At 31.7% G+C, this 20,340-nt stretch overlaps 1 protein-coding gene across 3 annotated transcripts; it reads right to left on the bottom strand.

Moving 5' to 3' along the window:
- Window positions 1-2,688: 2,688 nt before the first annotated feature.
- Window positions 2,689-20,340, bottom strand: LOC140432533 (uncharacterized). Of its 3 annotated transcripts, XM_072520487.1 has the most exons (3): window positions 19,945-20,340; window positions 15,466-16,122; window positions 6,719-7,288 (listed from the first exon to the last, which is right to left on the bottom strand). In XM_072520487.1, the coding sequence occupies exons 1-3, from the start codon at window positions 20,177-20,179 to the stop codon at window positions 7,272-7,274; spliced, it is 909 nt and encodes a 302-aa protein (XP_072376588.1). In that variant the 5' UTR covers window positions 20,180-20,340; the 3' UTR covers window positions 6,719-7,271. The 3 variants fall into 3 exon arrangements, with proteins under 3 accessions (XP_072376586.1, XP_072376588.1, XP_072376587.1); XM_072520485.1 differs by lacking the exons at window positions 6,719-7,288; window positions 15,466-16,122 and adding an exon at window positions 2,689-5,398; XM_072520486.1 differs by lacking the exon at window positions 6,719-7,288 and having other exon boundaries at window positions 11,958-16,122.

Below are 20,340 nucleotides of genomic sequence, written 5' to 3'. Positions count from 1 at the left end.
TGGACGACATGGAAGTATTGGACAAACGAAGAAAGTGACTATTTTATTGATCTAGTATCTAAATATCCCTGTTTATATATATATATATATATATATATATATATATATATATATATATATATATATATATATATATATATATACTGTACCCGCCATGCTAGTAGACATACGGACACATTGAGCTGATACAATCCTGGGCGGAAACACTTGCACTGTTTATGCCGAAAAGGGGACAGGTGAGAAAAGTAAAAAATGAGACTAGCAAAACTTGTTTAGTTAGTTTAATTCAGTTCAATGCAGGTCGAGTATTTGTAAAAAAAATGAGTGCTATGAATATATTTTGTTTTGATATTATTTTACTCCTAAAACCTATCACAAAAACAATTCTAATTTAATATAATTATTGTAACTTTACAAAAGGCGTCAAATATTAATGATACTTCAAAAGTTTGTATTGTAAAATATGTGTACTTTATACTATTTTAATAAAAAAAACATATTTTCGAGGTGATTTATTTTATACTACATTACAAGTAATTAATCAAAAAAATATGAAAATGAGCTTTCTGATAAGTTATTTTTTGAAACAAAAACAACGAAATTCTTCCAAACTAAAAATATAATTCAAGAAATATAAAATAATACATAAATATAAATAAAATATACAAACAAAATATTTACAAAACATGCTCATAAAGTCCACCCTCCTGGCCAAGGCAGTAACCCAAACGGTCATAAAAACTTGACCGTACATTAGTAAGCGTGTTAGGACTAATATTTTGGAACGCACGTTCAATTTTTAATTTAAGTTCTTCCAAATTAGTAGCTCTGTCATGACCATAAATGGATGATTTGACGTGTCCCCATAAGAAAAAATCATTGGGTGACAGTTTCAGTGATCTCGCTGGCCACAAGATAGTTCTTTGTCTTCCGCATATTAGACGATTTGGGAAGGTAATATCTAAATATCGCCGCACCAAAGCATTGTTATGTGCAGGGCACCCGTCATGTTGGAACCAGATGTTATCAAATCTGTCGCCAGCGATTCTACGAATTTCCGGAACAATTTGCTGCTGTAGTAGGTCCAAATACTTAGCTCCAGTTAGGTTTCCGTCTATAAAGAATGGTCCAATCATATTATCTCCCAAAATTCCACCCCATACGTTTAACTTTCGGGGATACTGTGTTCGCATTTCGAAAAAACGATGTAGATTTTCCGGAGACCAATAACGTACGCGGAATGAATTATGACGGTTTAGTACTGGAAATGTTGATTCATCCGCAAAAACAATATTGTTGAGAAAATTATGGTTAGCCTTTTCCATTACCGTTTCACAAAACTCCAATGCGTCGAATATTGTCCTCAGGAAATATTTCATGCCTTTTTTGATTTTATATGATCGATAACCATTTTTCTTCAAAACTCTTCTAACTGTAGTAGCACTTGTGCCTACTACCTCAGTAACTTCATTGCAGGACATTGTAGGATTTTCATTGACACACGCACAAATCATCACTTCTTTCTGTTACTGATTTTCATCAAAAACAGCATCACGCTTGTGACTGCGAGGGTTGACGCATCCCTGCCTTTCAAAATTATTTACTACAAACGATACCGTTTTTAATGCAGGAGTTGGACGGTCTTCAAATGCACCGGCAAATAATTCCTGAATTTGTCGAAGCGTATTACCTTGGTAATACCATTTGACAATTTGAACTTTTTCCGCAGCTATTCCATAATTAAAAATGTATTTTTTTGAATGGAAAAACAATTCTGAATAGTTTCGCTACCCACTTGATTCTCCGCAGAAATCAGTCATAAATGAAATGCCATGCGCCGCTATCTGTGATCGACGACGGCTGAAGTCACATGTGAGAGCGGGCCGGATTAGCCCAGTGGATCAAATAAGCCAAGCAATTAGGTAACCGTGTGTCTAGTTGCGTGGCGCTTACTGTATACATAGAGTAATCACGCTTCTAAATGCAGCATATCAAATATTTTCCACAATACTATGGCACCATATGCAGAACGAATAGTAGTAAAATACCAGGCTGGTTTCAGAGGGGGTAAATCGAATTGCAATTCACCAGATTGCACCTGAGACAAATTTTAGAAAAAGCACTGGAATATGGCACAAGTACTCATCACATATTTATAGACTACAAAGCAGCCTACAACTAGGAGTACCAAATCGGTTAGCAAATTTAACAAAACAAACTCGCTTCTTCTGCTCGCTTTTCGCCGAATTCGAATATATAGTTCCTCTACCTCAAAAAGTGGTACCAATTTTTTTAAAAAGAAATTTTCAAATTTGAATATTTTAATTTGCAAGTAGCCCCATTGTACATGTGTGGATGGAACCTTGTTTTTCTAATAACAATATTACGTTATTGCAAAGGCATAACTTTGATTCATTGGTAAACCTACATTATACGTCACAAAAAATTAAACAAAAATCATTCAAACATGTTTGTTAATAAACTAACTGTATAAATACGACGTATTATATTCCGTAGGTTCTCTTAATAAAATAAATCCAAAACTTGTTGAGCAGCACTGATTGACACAACAGAGCAGTAAAATGTTATACATAAAGATATCTTCGCTTACGTGGTCTACTAGTATTAAAGTTATCAGCATTAATTGGCAAAGCGTCTTCGTACGTGGCTTTAACTTTAGCTGTAAATTAAAATATTCAAATTTAAAAATTTACTTATAAAAATTGGTACCACTTGTTAAAATGGGGGACCTACATATTCGTATTCAGCGAAAAACTTTACATAATATAGAATTTCAAGTTTTCAACTATCCACTAAGACCTCTACGTAGGTTTCATAGATTTTGAGAAGGCCTTCGATAAAGTCAGACACCAAAAGCTGTATCAGCAAAAATCAAATTTGATAATGAGTTAACCGAAGAAATTGAGATTCGTCGAGGTGTGCGTCAGGGTTGTGTGCTTTCTCCACTATTATTCAATATATATAGCGAAACAATATGTGAGGAAGCGCTCCTAGAGCAAAACATTGGTATGAACATTAACGGAGAGTTAATTAACAATACACGATACGCTGATGACACGCTAATAGTAACAGATAACCTAGCAAATTTACAGTTTTTGATGGAAAACATAAACACCCATACTAAAAAATATGGTCTAAAACTGAACATCAAAAAGACTAAATTCATGATTGTAACAAAGAAGCTATACACCAATGTGAATTTAACCATAAATAATCAGCCAGTTGAAAGAGTTACGTCCTACAAATATTTAGGGGTTTGCTTCACTGTTACTAATGACCAGACAAGAGAAATCAAGAGGCGAATAGAGATAGCGAGACAATCGTTTGTCAAAATGAAAAAGTTCCTATGCAGCCGGGACATAAATATAAACTTAAGAACGAGAATGTTAAGGTGCTATGTTTTCTCCGTTCTGCTGTACGGCATGGAAGCCTGGACACTGAAAAAGATAAACATCAAAAACATTGAGGCATTCGAGATGTGGTGTTACAGGAGAATGTGGAAAATACCATGGACAGAAAGAGTAACAAATCAAGATGTTCTGCTGAAGATGGGGAAGGAATGCGAAGTCATAAAAAACCATACAAACAAAAAAACTGGAATATCTGGGCCACATAATGAGAGGAGAAAAGTACTCTCTGCTTAGACTCATAATCCAAGGAAAAATCTCGGGAAAGAGAAATGTGGGACGTAGGAGGATTTCCTGGTTGCGAAATTTAAGGGAGTGGTATGGGTGCAGTTCAATACGGTTGTTCAGAGCTGCAGCCAACAAAGTGAAGATTGCTGTGATGGTAGCCAACCTCCGATAGTAGACGGTACTGCAAGAAGAAGAACTATCCACCCTTCCATGCATACAGAAAGGTACCCTGTTCACACTATCATTTTTCTCCAGTGTTCATTGAAAGATGCTTGAAATGCACTTCTTTTACAGCTTCTTTAAAAGTGAACTGCTTAAAACAAATTTAACAGTTTATGGTTTTTCTCCAATGTGGACACTCAAATGTTTTTTCACATTACATGCTGTTGTAAACTGTTTAAAACAAATTTCACACTTGAATGGTTTTTCCCCAGAGTGAACTCTCAAATGTGCTTTTAAATTATACGCTTGTGTAAACTGTTTAAAACAAATTTCACACTCGTATGGTTTTTCTCCAGTGTGGACTCTCACGTGTTCATTGAAAGATGCTTGAAAAGCGAACTGCTTAAAACAAATTTCACACTTGTATGGTTTTTCTCCAGTGTGGACTCTCAAATGATTTTTCACAGTACATGCTGTTGTAAACTGTTTAAAACAAATTTCACACTTGTATGGTTTTTCTCCAGTGTGAACTCTCATGTGTTCTTTTAAAGATTCTTTAAAACCGAACTGTTTTAAACAAATTTCACACTTAAATGGTTTTTCTCCAGTGTGAACTTTCATGTGTTGATTCTTTAAAGACTCTTTAAAAGCGAATTGCTTAAAACAAATTTCACACTTAAATGGTTTTTCTCCAGTATGCACTCTCAAATGTCTTTTTAATGTAAACGATGCTCTAAACTCTTTAAAACAAGTTTCACACTTGTACGGTTTTTCTCCAGTGTGTGTTTGCAAATGATATTTCAAACTGTCTTTTTGAGAAAATTGTCTAAAACAAATCTCGCACTTGTAAGGTATTTCTTTGGTGTGCACGTTTAAATGTCTATTCAAATAACTTGTTGTAGTAAATTGCCTTAAACAAATTTCACACTTGTAAGGTTTTTCTGCCTTATGCACTCTCAAATAATGTATTTTCAAACTACCTTCTTCACTAAACTGTTTAAAACAAGTTTCACACTTGTACGGTTTTTCTCCAGTGTGCACTCTCAAATGTGTTTTCAAATTACATGCTTTTGTAAACTGTTTAAAACAAAATTCACACTTGTATGGGTTTTCTCCAGTGTGAATTCTCGTGTGTTGATTTAAAGATTCTTTAAGACCGAACTGCTTAGAACTAGTTTCACATCGGTACGGTTTTTCTCCAGTGTGAACTTTTGTATGTTCATCCAAAGATGTTTTATGTATAAACTGCTTAAAAGAAATGTCACACTTTTCTCTGGTGTGCACTCTCAAATGTCTTTTTAATCTAAACGCTTCTCTAAACTGTTTAAAACAAATTTCACACTTGTAAGATCTTTCTCCAGTGTGTATCATCAAATGTTGTTTTAAATTACTTGTTCGAGAAAACTGCTTTAAACAAATTTCACATTTGTAAGGTCCCGGTCCAGTTTGAACATTTATATATTCATCTATTGTTTTTACTTCGTCGTTTCCTTTCGTTTTCCCCAAATAGTGTCCTTTATGTGATGAATGTTCAAAAGATGTTTCCATAATTTTTATTTTGTTCTCCTCCTGCATACAACCTAAAAGACAAAATAACTATAAACATTTTGCTAGGAAGAAAATATATGCAACAAAATTCTAGCCAATAAAATAAATAATTTTACTCGTCTATGTTTCTGTCTTGTAGATTTGTAAGGTGGGACCTTATTTTAAAGGAGCCTTTGGCAGTCCTTAGTAAACACTGTCTGGGGTAATTGCAGGGTGGATCGAGTAGCTCTGTGATTACCACAGCCATTCCCCATGGACTGATAATGTGAAGATGACCACAACAAGAAATATGGAAAAGAGAAAAATATCTAAAACCTAGATGAGAATTACCGCATGGAACATTAGATCGCTCAACACGAGAGCAAAGAAATAACCAAGTGCGGAAGGGGAAACAAATATTTAATATATATATATATATATATATATATATATATATATATATATATATATATATATATATATATATATATATATATATATATATATACAGGGTCAAAGAAAAAGTAGTCAAAAATATCAAAACCACAACAGGATCAGTATGTATCAGAAAGGATTATAACAAAAATAAGAATGGATAAGGAAGACCTGAACATCACCGAAGGATACATCCCAGAAAATAACAAGCCCCAACCACTAAGGGAAAGATTTTATTAAGAATTACGACCAGAAACTCACACATATGAAAAGCACAACAAGCAGTAAGAATACCTCAAAAAATAATAATCATCAAAGAACTCTACAGTGATACAGAAAGCCAAGTCCTACACAACAGCATAACGCCTGACCCAATTGATATGCTAAATTGAGTAATATATTGCGGTGTTTTATCTCCCCTGCTATTCAACATTGCATTGGACTCCGTTTTAACAAAGAGTAAACTCTAATAGACGAATTTAACACTAGAGATTAATAAACAGATTGGAAGATCTAGATTATGCCAATAATGTCTCTTAGCACATACAAAACAGGATATGAAACTTAAAGTAAAAAGATTACAAGAAGAAACAAAGAAGATTGGTAAATTATCAAAACCAAAACAATGCCATTTTTCTATCAGAAAAAACCAACCTATTGTCATCAACAACCAGAAAATTAGAGAGAAATATAGAGAATGATCAGCGGAAAAAGATAACCTAATAAAAAATGGGACACATTTAGAACGAAAAGGACAAACTATTTTCGGTCAGTCATATCAAATGGTTCTTCGATATTATAAGATGAGTATTATGGATTATAGTATTCCTTAAATAACAATTTAATTAAATTCAACGTTTTACTTTTTTCAATGATCTTATTTTAAATTTTAATCTACGATTACTTATATAAATAAAAAATGGGATCTTATAGGTATTTATAGGCATTTTTATTTTATACAAAAAGATGTAATATCATTTGTCAAAATAAAAGATTTCTTTAACATGTTAGCAAAGAATATAGACGCATATATTGTAACGATGTGTATCGCCTCCGTCCCGTCAGCGCATCCCACCGATGTGCGCTAGAGGAGATTTAAGGCCTACGAAACAGCGTACGCCACAAGAGAGAGTCGAGTTCCGCTATAGTAGTGATCTAGTGGGAACTCCAGTGGTCCTCTGGGTATTGACTGGAGGCCACCCGTCCGGAGTTCCATGAGAGTATTGATCTGATAACAACTCCACTGGCCCTAGGGTATTGACTGAAGGCCAACCGCTTTTGCTAGAGTGTTGATCTAGTGACAGTTCCGTACAAGGTCTTGGAGTATTGATCTGAGACAGAAATATTCTTTCCTGTGACTGAGTACTGATTAGTCGCTAAAAGTTCCTCGCCGAACCGAGTGTTGATTGGCCTGTTCCATCTCTATTCCCGTGTCTATATTCTGATGCCAGCAATAACTTTCTTTATTTTGTACTAAAGACGGCTGTCATCTTACGGTTTCAATAACTCTGTAAATTAAATTACAATAAAATAAAATTAAAATAAAATACAGTAAAATAGAATAGAATACGATAAAAAATAATAGAATCAAATTAAAATAAAATGAAACAAAGTAGAATAAAATTAAATATAATAAAATTAAAACTTAGATTTAAAAAATATTAACAGACCCGCAGTATGCTAATTCAATTGTTTAGTCTGTCATTTGGTCTGTCTTTTATTTTTTTTTTATTTTAGTTTATTATCAAGACACTGTTCTTTTATGTAGCTTAATATATCTTTCAAAGAAAATTTATGACGCATCATTAATATTTGATGTTAATTTGTCGAAATAGTTCACACAAATTTTCTACAATTGAATCAACAACAAAGGATTACGTACGATACTTTGAAAGAAGCTGCGAACATTGAATATAATGGAACTACTTGATGCTGGGAATAAATAGAAAAACATTACTAATTGTATTGTTATTTGCAAGGATCAGATCGCAGTAGCTCTAGCATTGGCTTAATGTGGAATATCTGCATTTTTATTGGAAGGCGCACGAATTGCAAATTTTGCCTTGAAATTACCATTAAACATGTTTCTTATTTAATAATTATTCCCTAATTAACTGCTGCGGACGATGTTATACTCGGTTCGCTATTCCCAGTCCGAACTGTCTAGTGAATTTAGTAATTATTTTTTTGCGAAGTTAGTTACTTTTTGACAGACTAAAAGTGGCTGGAAATTACTATACAACCAAGCACACGTACTCATAGCCAATATTAATAGTAAACAAACTAAATAGTAAATGAAATAGAACTTTGCGAATTACCGACAATCAATATTTATTTATCTGCACCATATAATAAATAGTTATGTTAAATTATAACAATTAAAATATATTTTTTAAATATATACTACCCAAAAATTGATGAGTTTAGTATACACTTCCACTATTTAGAATAATTCTTCTTTTTTTAAAGAAAGAAGTCTGCAATAGTAGGATACTTGAGCTATTAATACTGAGAAATAGGAATTGTTGTGTTGTAGGTTTCCGACAATGAATCTGTCAAAATATGCCCGAGCTAAGCGAATGGAGTATAGCAGTTGTTAGATGTTGGAAATGGTAAAGTCGCTGTTGACACCTCGATCGCATTAATTTCATTACCCAAAGATTACCAGATTAACAGACTCGAAAGAGGAGTTTATTGAACTTAGATACATTATTTAATTTTAGGGCGATACTAAGTTAGGCGAGAATATTGTTATTTATGACTTTCACATTTTAACAATCGTTACGTAGCTTTTATTGACAGATATTCTTTTAATTTTTTATTTCTCATTTAATGCCTTTATTTTGTTAGTTATTTTTCATGCAGTTTCATGCATGGATGGCAAGAACAGCTATTCTATGATGCTACCCGTGACAACGTCGTCTTGTTGCGCTAGTTCCATAACGGTCGCCTCAGCATTTTACTGTAGAAAAAAAAAAAAGTAAGATAACGTCAGTATAGAAGCTTTGCTTCAAAAAATTGCGTGCTGTATCAGGGTGAAACCTTTAATTAAAGTATCTTTAGTATCTATTAAAGATGTTTTACATACATAATGTGTTTTCAAATGAGCTTTCTGAGCAAAATGCTTCAAAAAATCAAAAATTTAACACGTATAATGCTTTTCTCCGGTATATACATATTGTATGTATATATATATATATATATATATATATATATATATATATAAATATATATATATATATATATATATATATATATATATATATATACAGGGTGGTCCTTAAGTAATTGTACAAACAGAAACCATAGATTCTGCACTTTAAAATATTACGATTTAAGCCAACTTGCTTTAATAAAATGTTGATATTAAGAAAGATACAGGGTGTTAAAGTGGAAATTAAAAATTTTATTTTTCGCTGTAACTTTTACGTTTGTAAATATTTTTAAACAAAAATTTACAATTAAATGCTTTTAAGTATGATAAATTATAATTGTATACACATTTTAATGTAACTAATAGAGGGCGCCACATATGTCACATGTGTGGCATAAATTTGCGCTTAACTTTTTTGCTCTTTAAGTTAGCTTTATTCGTGTTAAAGAATATTAAAGATGCATTATTTTTACAAAGAAAAGGTATACTTGTTAGTAACCTCAAAATAGCACTGAATATCTGTAGATAAGCATAATTCATAGTTTATTCTTATTAAAACAACTTAAAGATGATAATGTTACATCACAAAATGCTTTGTTAAGACTGCTAAATGTCTTATTGGAGAAAAGATTCTTCATCTTCTTTAGGTACCGTGTCCGTATTCAGACGTTGGCCGTCATTATGTTTACAATTTCCCTTTTCTATCGCTTCTTAAGTTTCTATACTGGCGTTGTATTACTTTTTTTCTATTGTAAAATACTGGAAACCCAAAATATGTGGTTTATGCAAGATGGTATACCTCCACATTCTAGAGAGAAGGCAGTGAGACATACTTAAATACATTTTTTTATGAACTTTGAATTGGTCGTGGTAGTCATATTCCTTGGCAATGTGGTAAGATATTAATATAATTATTTAATTCATAAAAAACCCCAAAATAATACTTATTATTCATTACACAGTAAACACACAGGCAATTTAGTTCAGCATAATATTAGTTCGTTAGTAAATTATAATAGTCCATTTGTTCAAGATGTAATTTATAGTTACTCGTAAGCTGTAACGTAATCATATAAACAAGTAATGTCATCGATAGGTTATTCCGTGTCTATATAAGTAACCAATGAACGAGATATATCACAGTTTAATACATTATTTAACCTGTGCGAAAAATAAGATGAAGTTCCACAATATACCATAAGGTTTGGATATGTAGCCAAAAGAATATATTCATCCATTATACATTATAGCCACCACGTAGCCCAGAAATTAATCCGCTTGATTTTGGTGTATGGGGCATTAAATCAACGTGTTTATAAGAATCCCATAAACATTCGCAACCAACTATGGGAAGAAATAAATACTGCAGCAGTTTCTTTAGAACCAATGATGCTATTTAATATGAGACGATCTTTTATGGAATATATTGACAAATGAATTAAAGAAAATGGTGGACATATCGAACACTTACTTTAACAAAAAGTTGTTATTTAGTTTAACTATTTCTTAATTTGGTTTGTAAACAAAATGTTTTGATTATGACTTTAATTTAACATAAAACGTAAAATGTTTGTTGTAAAATCCTATTATTCTGTTATTTTGTCAAATCCTATTATTAATTATCTTGCTAATATATTTATTTTATTAAATATTTCGTTAACTATTAACTTTAGTTAAAAGTATTTTATACCAAAGTTCAGAATTATTAATGATTTTGTCTATTTTTCCTTGGTTGCCTGGAGTAATTGCCTTAAATTAGAATTATGCAGCTGATTTGTAAAATGCGATTATCTCAAAAACTGTTGAGTTTTGAAGTTATTAAAAAGTATACCTTTTTTGACGTGACAACGTCTTAAATTAGGTTGTGGCTCGGAGTCATTCATGAAAAAGTGTAACGCCCGCTCACGTCTGTTACGATGAGTCACCGAACGAGAGAGAGGCCCGGCGAATGCTTTGCGTCTCTCTCCCACTCAAACATGATCGGTCCGCTGCGCGCGCAGCACTAGAGAATTAGGCGCGTTGAATCGGTGCGTGCTTGTGTCTCTGTCTTTCTCGAGCGTTCTTGGCGTTCAAGACACATTACAGCAGAAACACTTCCTTTCATTTCATATTTCTCCTATCATCGTCCTATCCTCAACAAAATCACTCAAATAGAAATTAGTTAAGTTTAAGTTTACATGTACAATGTTTTAGTAAACAAAATATATTTCTATAGTTAAAATTTGTGCAATTCTTATTTTCATTCAATTCCTTGTTCCTATTGTGCAATTTAATAATACTCATATCAATAAATATTCTACCGAGAAAAAGACGTTGTCACGTAAAATCTTCGCCCGTAAAACCGACTTTACAGGCAACCGATTTTTTTTGTTAAAATATTGTATCTTTAATATTTTTTATCACAAATACAGGTAACTTAAAAAACCCAGTGGTAAATGTTTATACATAAATGTTTACAAACATGAAAGTTATAGCGAAAAATAAAATTTTAAATTTACGCTTTAACACCCTGTATCTTTCTTAATATCAACATTTTATTAAAGCAATTTGGCTTAAATCGTAATATTTTAAAGTTTATAATCTACTGTTTCTTTTTGTACAATTACTTAAGGACCACCCTGTATATATGCATAAAACTTCGATTTTGAACTATATACTTAATATTTTGTGTTTGTATTACTTGTGTATCGGTAAAAACTCAAATACATTAATTATTGTATATTTGAAACTTTTATCTAAACCAATAAACCAATCACGAGTCTATAATCATATTTTCAATAATTTATTGATTTTAAATTGAACTTACAATTCAACAGTTTCATAAAAACAATTACTAATCATTAAATATTATGTAATGCGATAAAATTGAATTCGACGATTATTTTTCTCATCTATTATATTTTCCTGGCAAAATAATCCAACTCTCCATAGTTGCTAACACTGGTGTGCCCTCTCGAATGTGTTTTCAAATTATCTCCTTGGCTAAACTATCCAAAATAAATTACTAGGTTTTTTTTCCAGTGTGTAACTGGAAATGAAAACAATGAAATTTTTTGTTTTTTCAAATGACCTTGCTGAGAATATGTCTTAACACAAATTTCTCACTTGTATTAAAACAAATTAGAAGCATCTGTAAACTGCTTGAAGCAAGTAATGCACTTGTAAGATTTTTCTCTAGTGTGTGTTCTGAAATGTGTTTTCAAAGTAACGGCTCGAGTAATGTGCTTCAAACAAATTTCATACTTCATTGTGTAGGTATAATACATTAATATATTATGTTGCTCTCATCTAAGGTTGTTTCCTAGTGTTTGTTCTAAAATGTGTTTAAGTACCGGCTTGAGTAAACTGTTAAACAAATTTCACACTTGTATGGCATTTCTCCTGTGTGAACTGTCAAATGTCTGCTCAATGTAAACGATGCTCTAACTGTTTAAAACAAGTTGCATATTTGGACAGGTGTCCCAAAGTGGTATGTTTTGCAGGGTATACTGAAAACTAGAGGAGATAGAAAAAAAGTAGTTATGATGTCATGATTTCTTTTTTCGTTAAAGTAATGATTGCCCAATGAAATCATCAATAGCTCCTCACAGTAGCGAGATACAGGGCGATTATTGAAAAATGTCGAAAACAACAGGGTTAAAAATCTTCTTTATTAAGAAAAATTTTAGAAGAACTTTTGATAGAAATGTTGTGAAAGCGTTCAGTGGCGTACGAAAATTTTGTTAGAGGGACTAAAGAAGTATAATACCAACTTATGTTTTTTTTTATGGAAAACCCTATACACTTTGACATTTTTTGTTTACATTTTTAATTATTATTCACCTGATATGACATATTATATATCTATTTTCAGTTTTTGAAGCTACTATGCAGATAATATGTTTATAGTTGACATTATGTTATTAATATCACTTAAAAATAAAACACTCGCAACAGTAATTTTAATGCATTTTAACATTTTATTATGAGGATATTAATTCCTTGGCAGTTTTATTTAGCAAAAATAAAATCAGTACCTACCTAGCTAGAAAGTAAAGTAAATACTCCTACATCATTTGTTAAACAGTTTGTTCGGGCTGTTAGGCCGTTGTCTTCTGAGATTAGTTCTCGACGTTTCACCAACAGTAGGGGTTGACATCTTCTGGAGATGCTTCCGCTTCAGCTTACAAGCGAACCAGTAACATCTCCAGAATATGCCAACCCCTAGTGTTGGCCAAACGTCGAGAACTAATCTCAGAAGACAACGGCCTAACAGCCCGAACAAACAGTTTAACAAGTTAGACGATGGCCGTGAAAGCCTAGCGCATTTCATTACTCCTAATTGTTGGTTCAACGTAAATTATTATTTTTTAAGTATCGTTTCCATATTTTATAAATAAAATTGTCACGAAATTATTACACACACTGTATTACACACTGTATTTTATTACATTTTTAGTTTGTATTTATAATTTTTAAATCCGATATATTATTGTCTTTTTCTTTTATTATTGTTTTGAAGCTATTTTCTTATGACATCTTATTAAAATTTACAAGTTTTATTGGGAATAAGCCACAATTTTACTTTAAAATAAGTTTATTTGGACGTTTAGATTTCCGTAAATTGCGTTTTTTTTTTATCTAAAATAACATATTGTTACATCTTGTAAAAATATTCATTTCGTAGAGTAGGTTATACTAAAAGGTAATAGGTAATAGTGAAGGTAATATTTAGCTATGAAGCTCGCATATCCAGTGCAAGAATATTTAACTGACACAATGAACTATATTGGAACGACTCAAATCTTAACTTAGTTCAGGGGATCAGGAAGTAAGAGAAATTCGGTTTTAACATTGTTTTGTTAAGCATAATAATTAGTTTATCTTGTATTTGATGATAAACTAACTTCTGTCGGATATATAGGTCATATACATATTTGGTCGAGAAGAATACATTTTTTTGTTTTAACAAGATGGAGCAGCTACCCATAATGCCGAATTCCTTGGAAATAATTTAAATGAAAAATTTCATAATCGGTGGATTGGAACTTATGGTTCTTGTTCACCAGAACTAAATCCTCCTAATTTTTTTATCTGGCGATTTTAAAAAAACAGTATTTATAAAACTGGCTTTAATACTAAGGAAGAATAATTTCAAAGCAGCATGAAGCATTTAGAAAAATAAAGCCAATGCATTTACTCAAACGGGGCATTTTTAAATTTAAATTTTTGTAAAATGAATACTAGTTGTTCCTTTGTGTATTATTGTTGTTTTTATGTTTATTATAATCTTAATATTTTCGTAAAATTAATTTTTTGTTTCTATAAGTGTTTAGAACGTGATGTCAAATAAAGAATTTATTTGCAGAGTAGCTCCAACGATTGAAAACAGATATACAATATCTCTTATCAGGTAAAATAATGCAAACAAAAAATGTTAAAATATATAGGGTGCCCCATACAAAAAAACATAAGTTAGTATTATATTTCCTTAGTGAGAGTCTCTAAAAAAATTTTCGTACGCCACTGAACGCTTCCATAATATATCCATCAAAAGTTTTTTAAAATTTTTCTTATAACCCTGTCGTTTTCGACATTTTTCAATAATCACTCTGTATGTCGCTAATGTTGGGAGCGATTGATGATTTGATTAGGTAATCGTTACTTTAACGAAAAAAGAAGTCATGACTTCTTAACTACTTTTTTTCTATCTCCTCTAGTTTTTGGTATACCCTGTAAAACATACCAATTTGGAACACCCTGTACAGCTTTTCTCCAGTGCGTGTTTGCAAATGATCTGCCAAACTGTTCTTTTAAGAAAATGGACTAAAACAAATCTTGCTCTTGTAAGGTTCTTCTCTGGCGTGCACGCTCAAATTTTTCTTCAAATAACTTATAGTAAATTTCACACTTGTAAGGTATTTATACAGTGTGAACTTTCATGTGTCGAGTTAAAAATTTTTTAATTGTGAACTGCTTCAAACAAATTTCACATTTAAATAGTTTTTCTCCAGTGTGAACTCTCAAATGTGTTTTTAAATTATATGCTTGTGTATACTGTTTAAAACAAATTTCACACTTGTATGGTTTTTCTCCAGTGTGAACTCTCATGTGTTGATTTCAGGATTCTTTAAGAGCGAACTGATTAAAACAAGTTCCACACTTATATGGTTTTTCTCTAGTGTGGACTCTTAAATGTGTTCAAATGTGTCAAATTACATGCTGCTGTAAACTGTTTAAAAAAAATTTCACACTTGTACGGTTTTTCTCCAGTGTGTGTTTGCAAATGATATGCCAAATTGTTCTTTTGAGAAAATTGGCTAAAACAAATCTTGTTGTAAGCTTTTTCTCTGGCGTGCACGCTCAAATGTTTCTTTAAATAACTTATTATAGTAAATTGCTTTAAACAAATTTCACACTTCTAAGGTTTTTCTACAGAGTGAACTCTCATGTGGTGAGTTAAAAATAGTTTAAGAGCGAAGGGCTTAAAACAAGTTTCACACTTGTACGGTTTCATTCCAGTGTGAACTATCAAATGCGTTTTCAAATTACCTGCTTGTGTAAACTGCTTAAAACAAATTTCACACTTGTATGGTTTTTCTACAGAGTGAACTCTCATGTGGTGAGTTAAAAATAGTTTAAGAGCGAAGGGCTTAAAACAAGTTTCACACTTGTACGGTTTCATTCCAGTGTGAACTATCAAATGCGTTTTCAAATTACCTGCTTGTGTAAACTGCTTAAAACAAATTTCACACTTGTATGGTTTTTCTCCAGGGTGAACTCTCATGTGTTGACTTAAAGATTCTTTAATAGCAAACCGATTAAAACAAATTCTACACTGATACGGTTTTTCTCCAGTGTGTATTCTCAAATGTGATTTCAAATTACAAGCATATGTAAACTGTTTGAAACAAGTAATGCACTTGTAAGGTTTTTCGCTACTGTGCACTCTTTTTAAATGTCTTTTGAATTCAAACGCTTTTGTAAACTGTTTTAAACAAATTTCACACTTGTAAGCTTTTTCTTCAGTGTGTATCATCAAATGTTTTTTTAAAGTATTTGTTCGAGAAAACTGCTTCAAACAAATTTCACATTTGTAAGGTCCCTGTCCAGTCTGAAGTTTTATATTTTTATCTATTGTTTTTACTTCGTCCCTTCCTTCCCTTTCCCTCTCCACATTTTTTATTCCGATCTCCTTCAGAATACAACCTAAAAGATAAACTAACTATAAATATTTTACTACAAAGGAAATATAGTAAAGTATAATAAAGTAACATGCAACAAAATCCCAGCAAATAATAAATATAATAAATATGTTTTAGGCGTCTATGTTTCTGGCTTACCACAGCCGTTGACAAGCCCGGATAAAATGCAGAGAATGATGTGCAAGATTAGCAACCTACGAATTGTAAAAATGTATATTGTTCAAAGAGACAATGTAAAGCCTCCGAACCGGATTGATAGTGTGAAGACGACCCCAAGAAATAGGAACGAGAGAAAAATTTCTAAAACCTAGATAATTACCACATGGAACATTAGATGGTTCAACACAAGAGACCAACATATAACCTAGTGCTGAAAGAGAAACAAATATATATGCGCTCTCTCTTTCTAGGATACAAAAAAAAGTAAAATGACAATCAAAATTAGGTAATCTACCGCCAGGCAGCAAAAGAAAACAGGGTCAATGAAGGTTTAGCCTTACTAATACACCAAAGATACCAAAATCACATCAGAGTGTCAGTATTTATCAGAAAGGATTATAACAACAAATACAAATGGAAAAAGAAGACCTAACATGATCTGAGTATATGGTTCAGAATAAAACAAGACACAACCGTTAAGGGAAACATTTTATTTTATGAATAATTACAAGTAATAGGTCATACACCACATATATGGTCGTATGAAAAGCACTACAGGAAGTAAGAATACCAAAAAAACTCATCAAAGAAATCTACAATGAGAAAGAAAGTCAAGTCCTACACAGCAACATCTGACTTAATATCTTTGCTAAACGGATTGACACACACACATGGAAAATGTTTTATCTCCCCTACTATTCAACATTGTAGTGGACTCTGTTCTAACAAAGGTAAACTCTAATAGAGGAATTCACTGAGGATTAACAAACACACTGAAAAATCTAGATTATAAGGGATTATAGGGGACAAAGGAAAGAGATGAACTTCTCATAAAACGAGACACATTCAGAAGGAAAAGGAGAAACTATTTTTGATCCCTATTTATATGGATCCATATATAAGCAAAGTAAAAAGAATACTGCGTGAAAGCTTGGATTTATCTGGCCTTTATTAGTTCAGATGACAGAAGAAGAATTCAGCTGGTTCAAAATTCGTGTCCTAGTCTGATCTGTGATGTAACAAGACACCAGCCTATTTCCCACAAATTAAAACATGTTAAATAGTTTAGCATGAAAAAGAGAAGACTTTTACATACTGCTTGTCTATTCCACAAAATTATCAAAAACTCAACTATCAAATCTCACTATCAGAAGCAGTCTTATGCACAAACTCAGAAGTTAGTTCTGTTTTCATTAGTTTATAGTCAATATTTCGTGCTTGCTGTACTCCGAGATAATTGTAAATATCATTTTCACCCATTGCCCCAATGTTTTGGCTATCTTGCATATCGAAACCTCCAGGCTAAACCTTTCCTCTGGCTATATTTAGTATACAGTATATTATGATTATTATTTACTTAAGGTAATGATAATGAACTGCCAACACCAGAAGTGATGAAAAATTGAAGAATACACATTGAGGAGGGAGAGATAAAGAAAACATTAAGAAAATTAATAGATAGAAAAACATCAGGAGAGGCCTGAATGAATGAACTCCTACAATACAGAAGACCAGATCTGATCAAATAGCTATTAAAACTAAATAAAAAAATAATAGTACACTAAAATTAACAACCACAGTGATAACAAATAAACTGAATGAAATTTTAACAATTACAGAAGAATAACAAGGTATTAGATCAGGAAGATCATGCACCTATGCTCTATTGATAATGAGGCAAGTGCGAGAGAAATCACTAGAATACAACAAACTGGCATAATATATGAAACATCCATAAACTATGTCATAAAAAATTTGGACTTTTTAATGACAACCCTCCCCTTTGTCATAAAGCATCATTTACAGTTAAGGCCTTTCCTCATGCTGACATAGCAATTGCGAGTCATGACCCATTTATTAATGTATCACAACATTATATTTATAGAGACAACAACGACAAATTGAAATACACCACATGATGTGAGATGTACACTCATGCCCCCTCCTCCCTATTGTATACCATCCTAATAAGCAAAGTCCCCCTCCCTCTTCTACACAAAGTAGTTTATGGATGTTAAAGAGAATACCAAATTGTAGAAAAACAACTTGCTATGCAGACAATGCAATACTAATCTCTCAAAGTAAAGTTTACAATGTATGCTTCACCAACTTTATATAACTGCCAAAAGAATTAATATAATTTCGCGAAAAAAGGCACAATGCATGGTTGTAACAGCAAATCTACAACAGATGTAAATTTGAGCTGGAGGAACAGATAGAACAAAAGTGATGGAGTTTAAACATCATATGCGCATCATACTTTATAGCTACAGAAAACTTAAAACAGAAGTGGATGATCAAAAGAATAGAGTAACAAGAGCCACAGGATGGTTGAATGAAACAATATGGATGAATACAAATATCAGCAAAGAAATGAAAGACAGAATTAAAAAAAAAACAGTTTTCAGACCAATAATGACATGTGGCACAATCTGATATAGAGAGAACAAAAAGAATCTTAGCAACAGTAGAGATGAAGACACTTAAAAAAAATTGATGGTAAGACATTATGGGACAGAGCTAGAAGTACAAACATATGACAGATATGCAAAGTGGAGAATATCAAGGACTGAGTAAGAAAGAGAAGAGAAGAATGGAATGCTAAATGCTCATATAAGCAGAATGTTAACAAATAGAATACTAAGTACTAACTATACGACAACAAAAGACAGTTCCCCAATAGCATGACAATCAGCAGAAAAACCATGAAATCAATGGAACTACAACTTACTGGAAGCACAAAGACAAACAGACATGACTACATAAAAAGAAGAAAAAGTAGTCCATATTAAAGACTGCCAAACCAATCCATTCAATTTCGCCAATCTCTTTATTAATTGAATAAATGGAATCCAATCCATACTTTACTAAATAGTAAAATAATTTATTCTAATTTTAAGGAACACACAATAACAATTTCCTTTTGTTAAAAGTTCTAATCTCTTGGGATTTCATTTAAAATACTTGGGCAATTGTAAATAATTTTGATATTTATTTTTGAAAGTAAATTATAAGAGTAAATAATATAATTAATTACTAAATATATTATATTATATAAATTACTTAGTAATAATATTATGTCCATGGAAAAGATTTATTGAAAATATATAAAAACTAAGAAAAAAAGAAGTAAAAGGAGAGAATTCCCATTTCCAGTTCATGGCTAAGTTATGCTGTAATCCATCATTTTAATTATAACAATTAATTTCCAATTCTCTGCGCTTTAAATTTTTACAAATTTAAAGTAGTAATTTAGAATCATAAATCAAGTTACATTAACTTAGTAGTACAAATGGTAATTTTTACTACAAAACCTGCGAAATATCTCCTTGTATATTTTATAATGAAAACTGCACAACTAAAACAGGGACGAGGCTTTGAATGTGGACAAAATGTGCGAAACAGTATTTGAGTTGAGTTCGAGTTCACTTAGTTTGACATACAATGATTTTGCCCAATTTGACGTTTGTGCATTATTTTAAGGAACTATTGAACATCACGCAACGTTTGTCTCTTATATACCTTGTAAAAAGTTCATATTTAAATTAAACTGTAAGATCAATAGGACAATATATTGACAGAAAAAGAAATATATTAATAATAGTAGTATGCGTCTATATTCTTTGATAGTAGGAAAGATGGTATAAGCACCGAAATATTTGCTTACCTTTTTCAGTTTTTTGGTCCCCTTTAAATAGGTTAAGTTTATCATCATCCTGTTCTACCTCAGAATTTATCGGAAATTTCTTAAAGTCTACATAATTATAGGTGTCACATATACTTTGGCTATTGAATTCCTCCTTAATTTCACATTTAAAACCATCGACAAGAGCATCATTCATGTCATTATGCTCTGTTTCTATTTTACATGTCTCCTCACTAAGTTCTTGTTTTACTTCCATTTAATCAATTGATTTTACGTATTTTAATCATTTTAGACTCAAAAGCGAAATCAGAGTACTTAAATTAAATATATTCTTTGATTTAATTACTTATATCAAATAATATAGATGTGATATAGACAGACGCATTGATTTAACGTTATGTCAAATTCAGTGATGCC

Source organism: Diabrotica undecimpunctata, chromosome 1 (assembly GCF_040954645.1).
Source record: "Diabrotica undecimpunctata isolate CICGRU chromosome 1, icDiaUnde3, whole genome shotgun sequence".
NCBI classification, from domain to species: domain Eukaryota; kingdom Metazoa; phylum Arthropoda; class Insecta; order Coleoptera; family Chrysomelidae; genus Diabrotica; species Diabrotica undecimpunctata.
The sequence above is the reverse complement of the archived record's forward strand: the minus strand, read 5'-3'. Positions and strand labels throughout refer to the sequence as shown.

Coding starts and splice junctions, on each gene's coding strand:
- LOC140432533 (XM_072520485.1), bottom strand. CDS start 20,179: ATGGAAGTAAAACAAGAACTTAGTGAGGAGACATGTAAAATAGAAACA. Junction 5,399..19,944: donor GGACCAAAAAACTGAAAAAG/GTAAGCAAATAT, acceptor TTTGTCTTTTAG/GTTGTATGCAGGAGGAGAAC.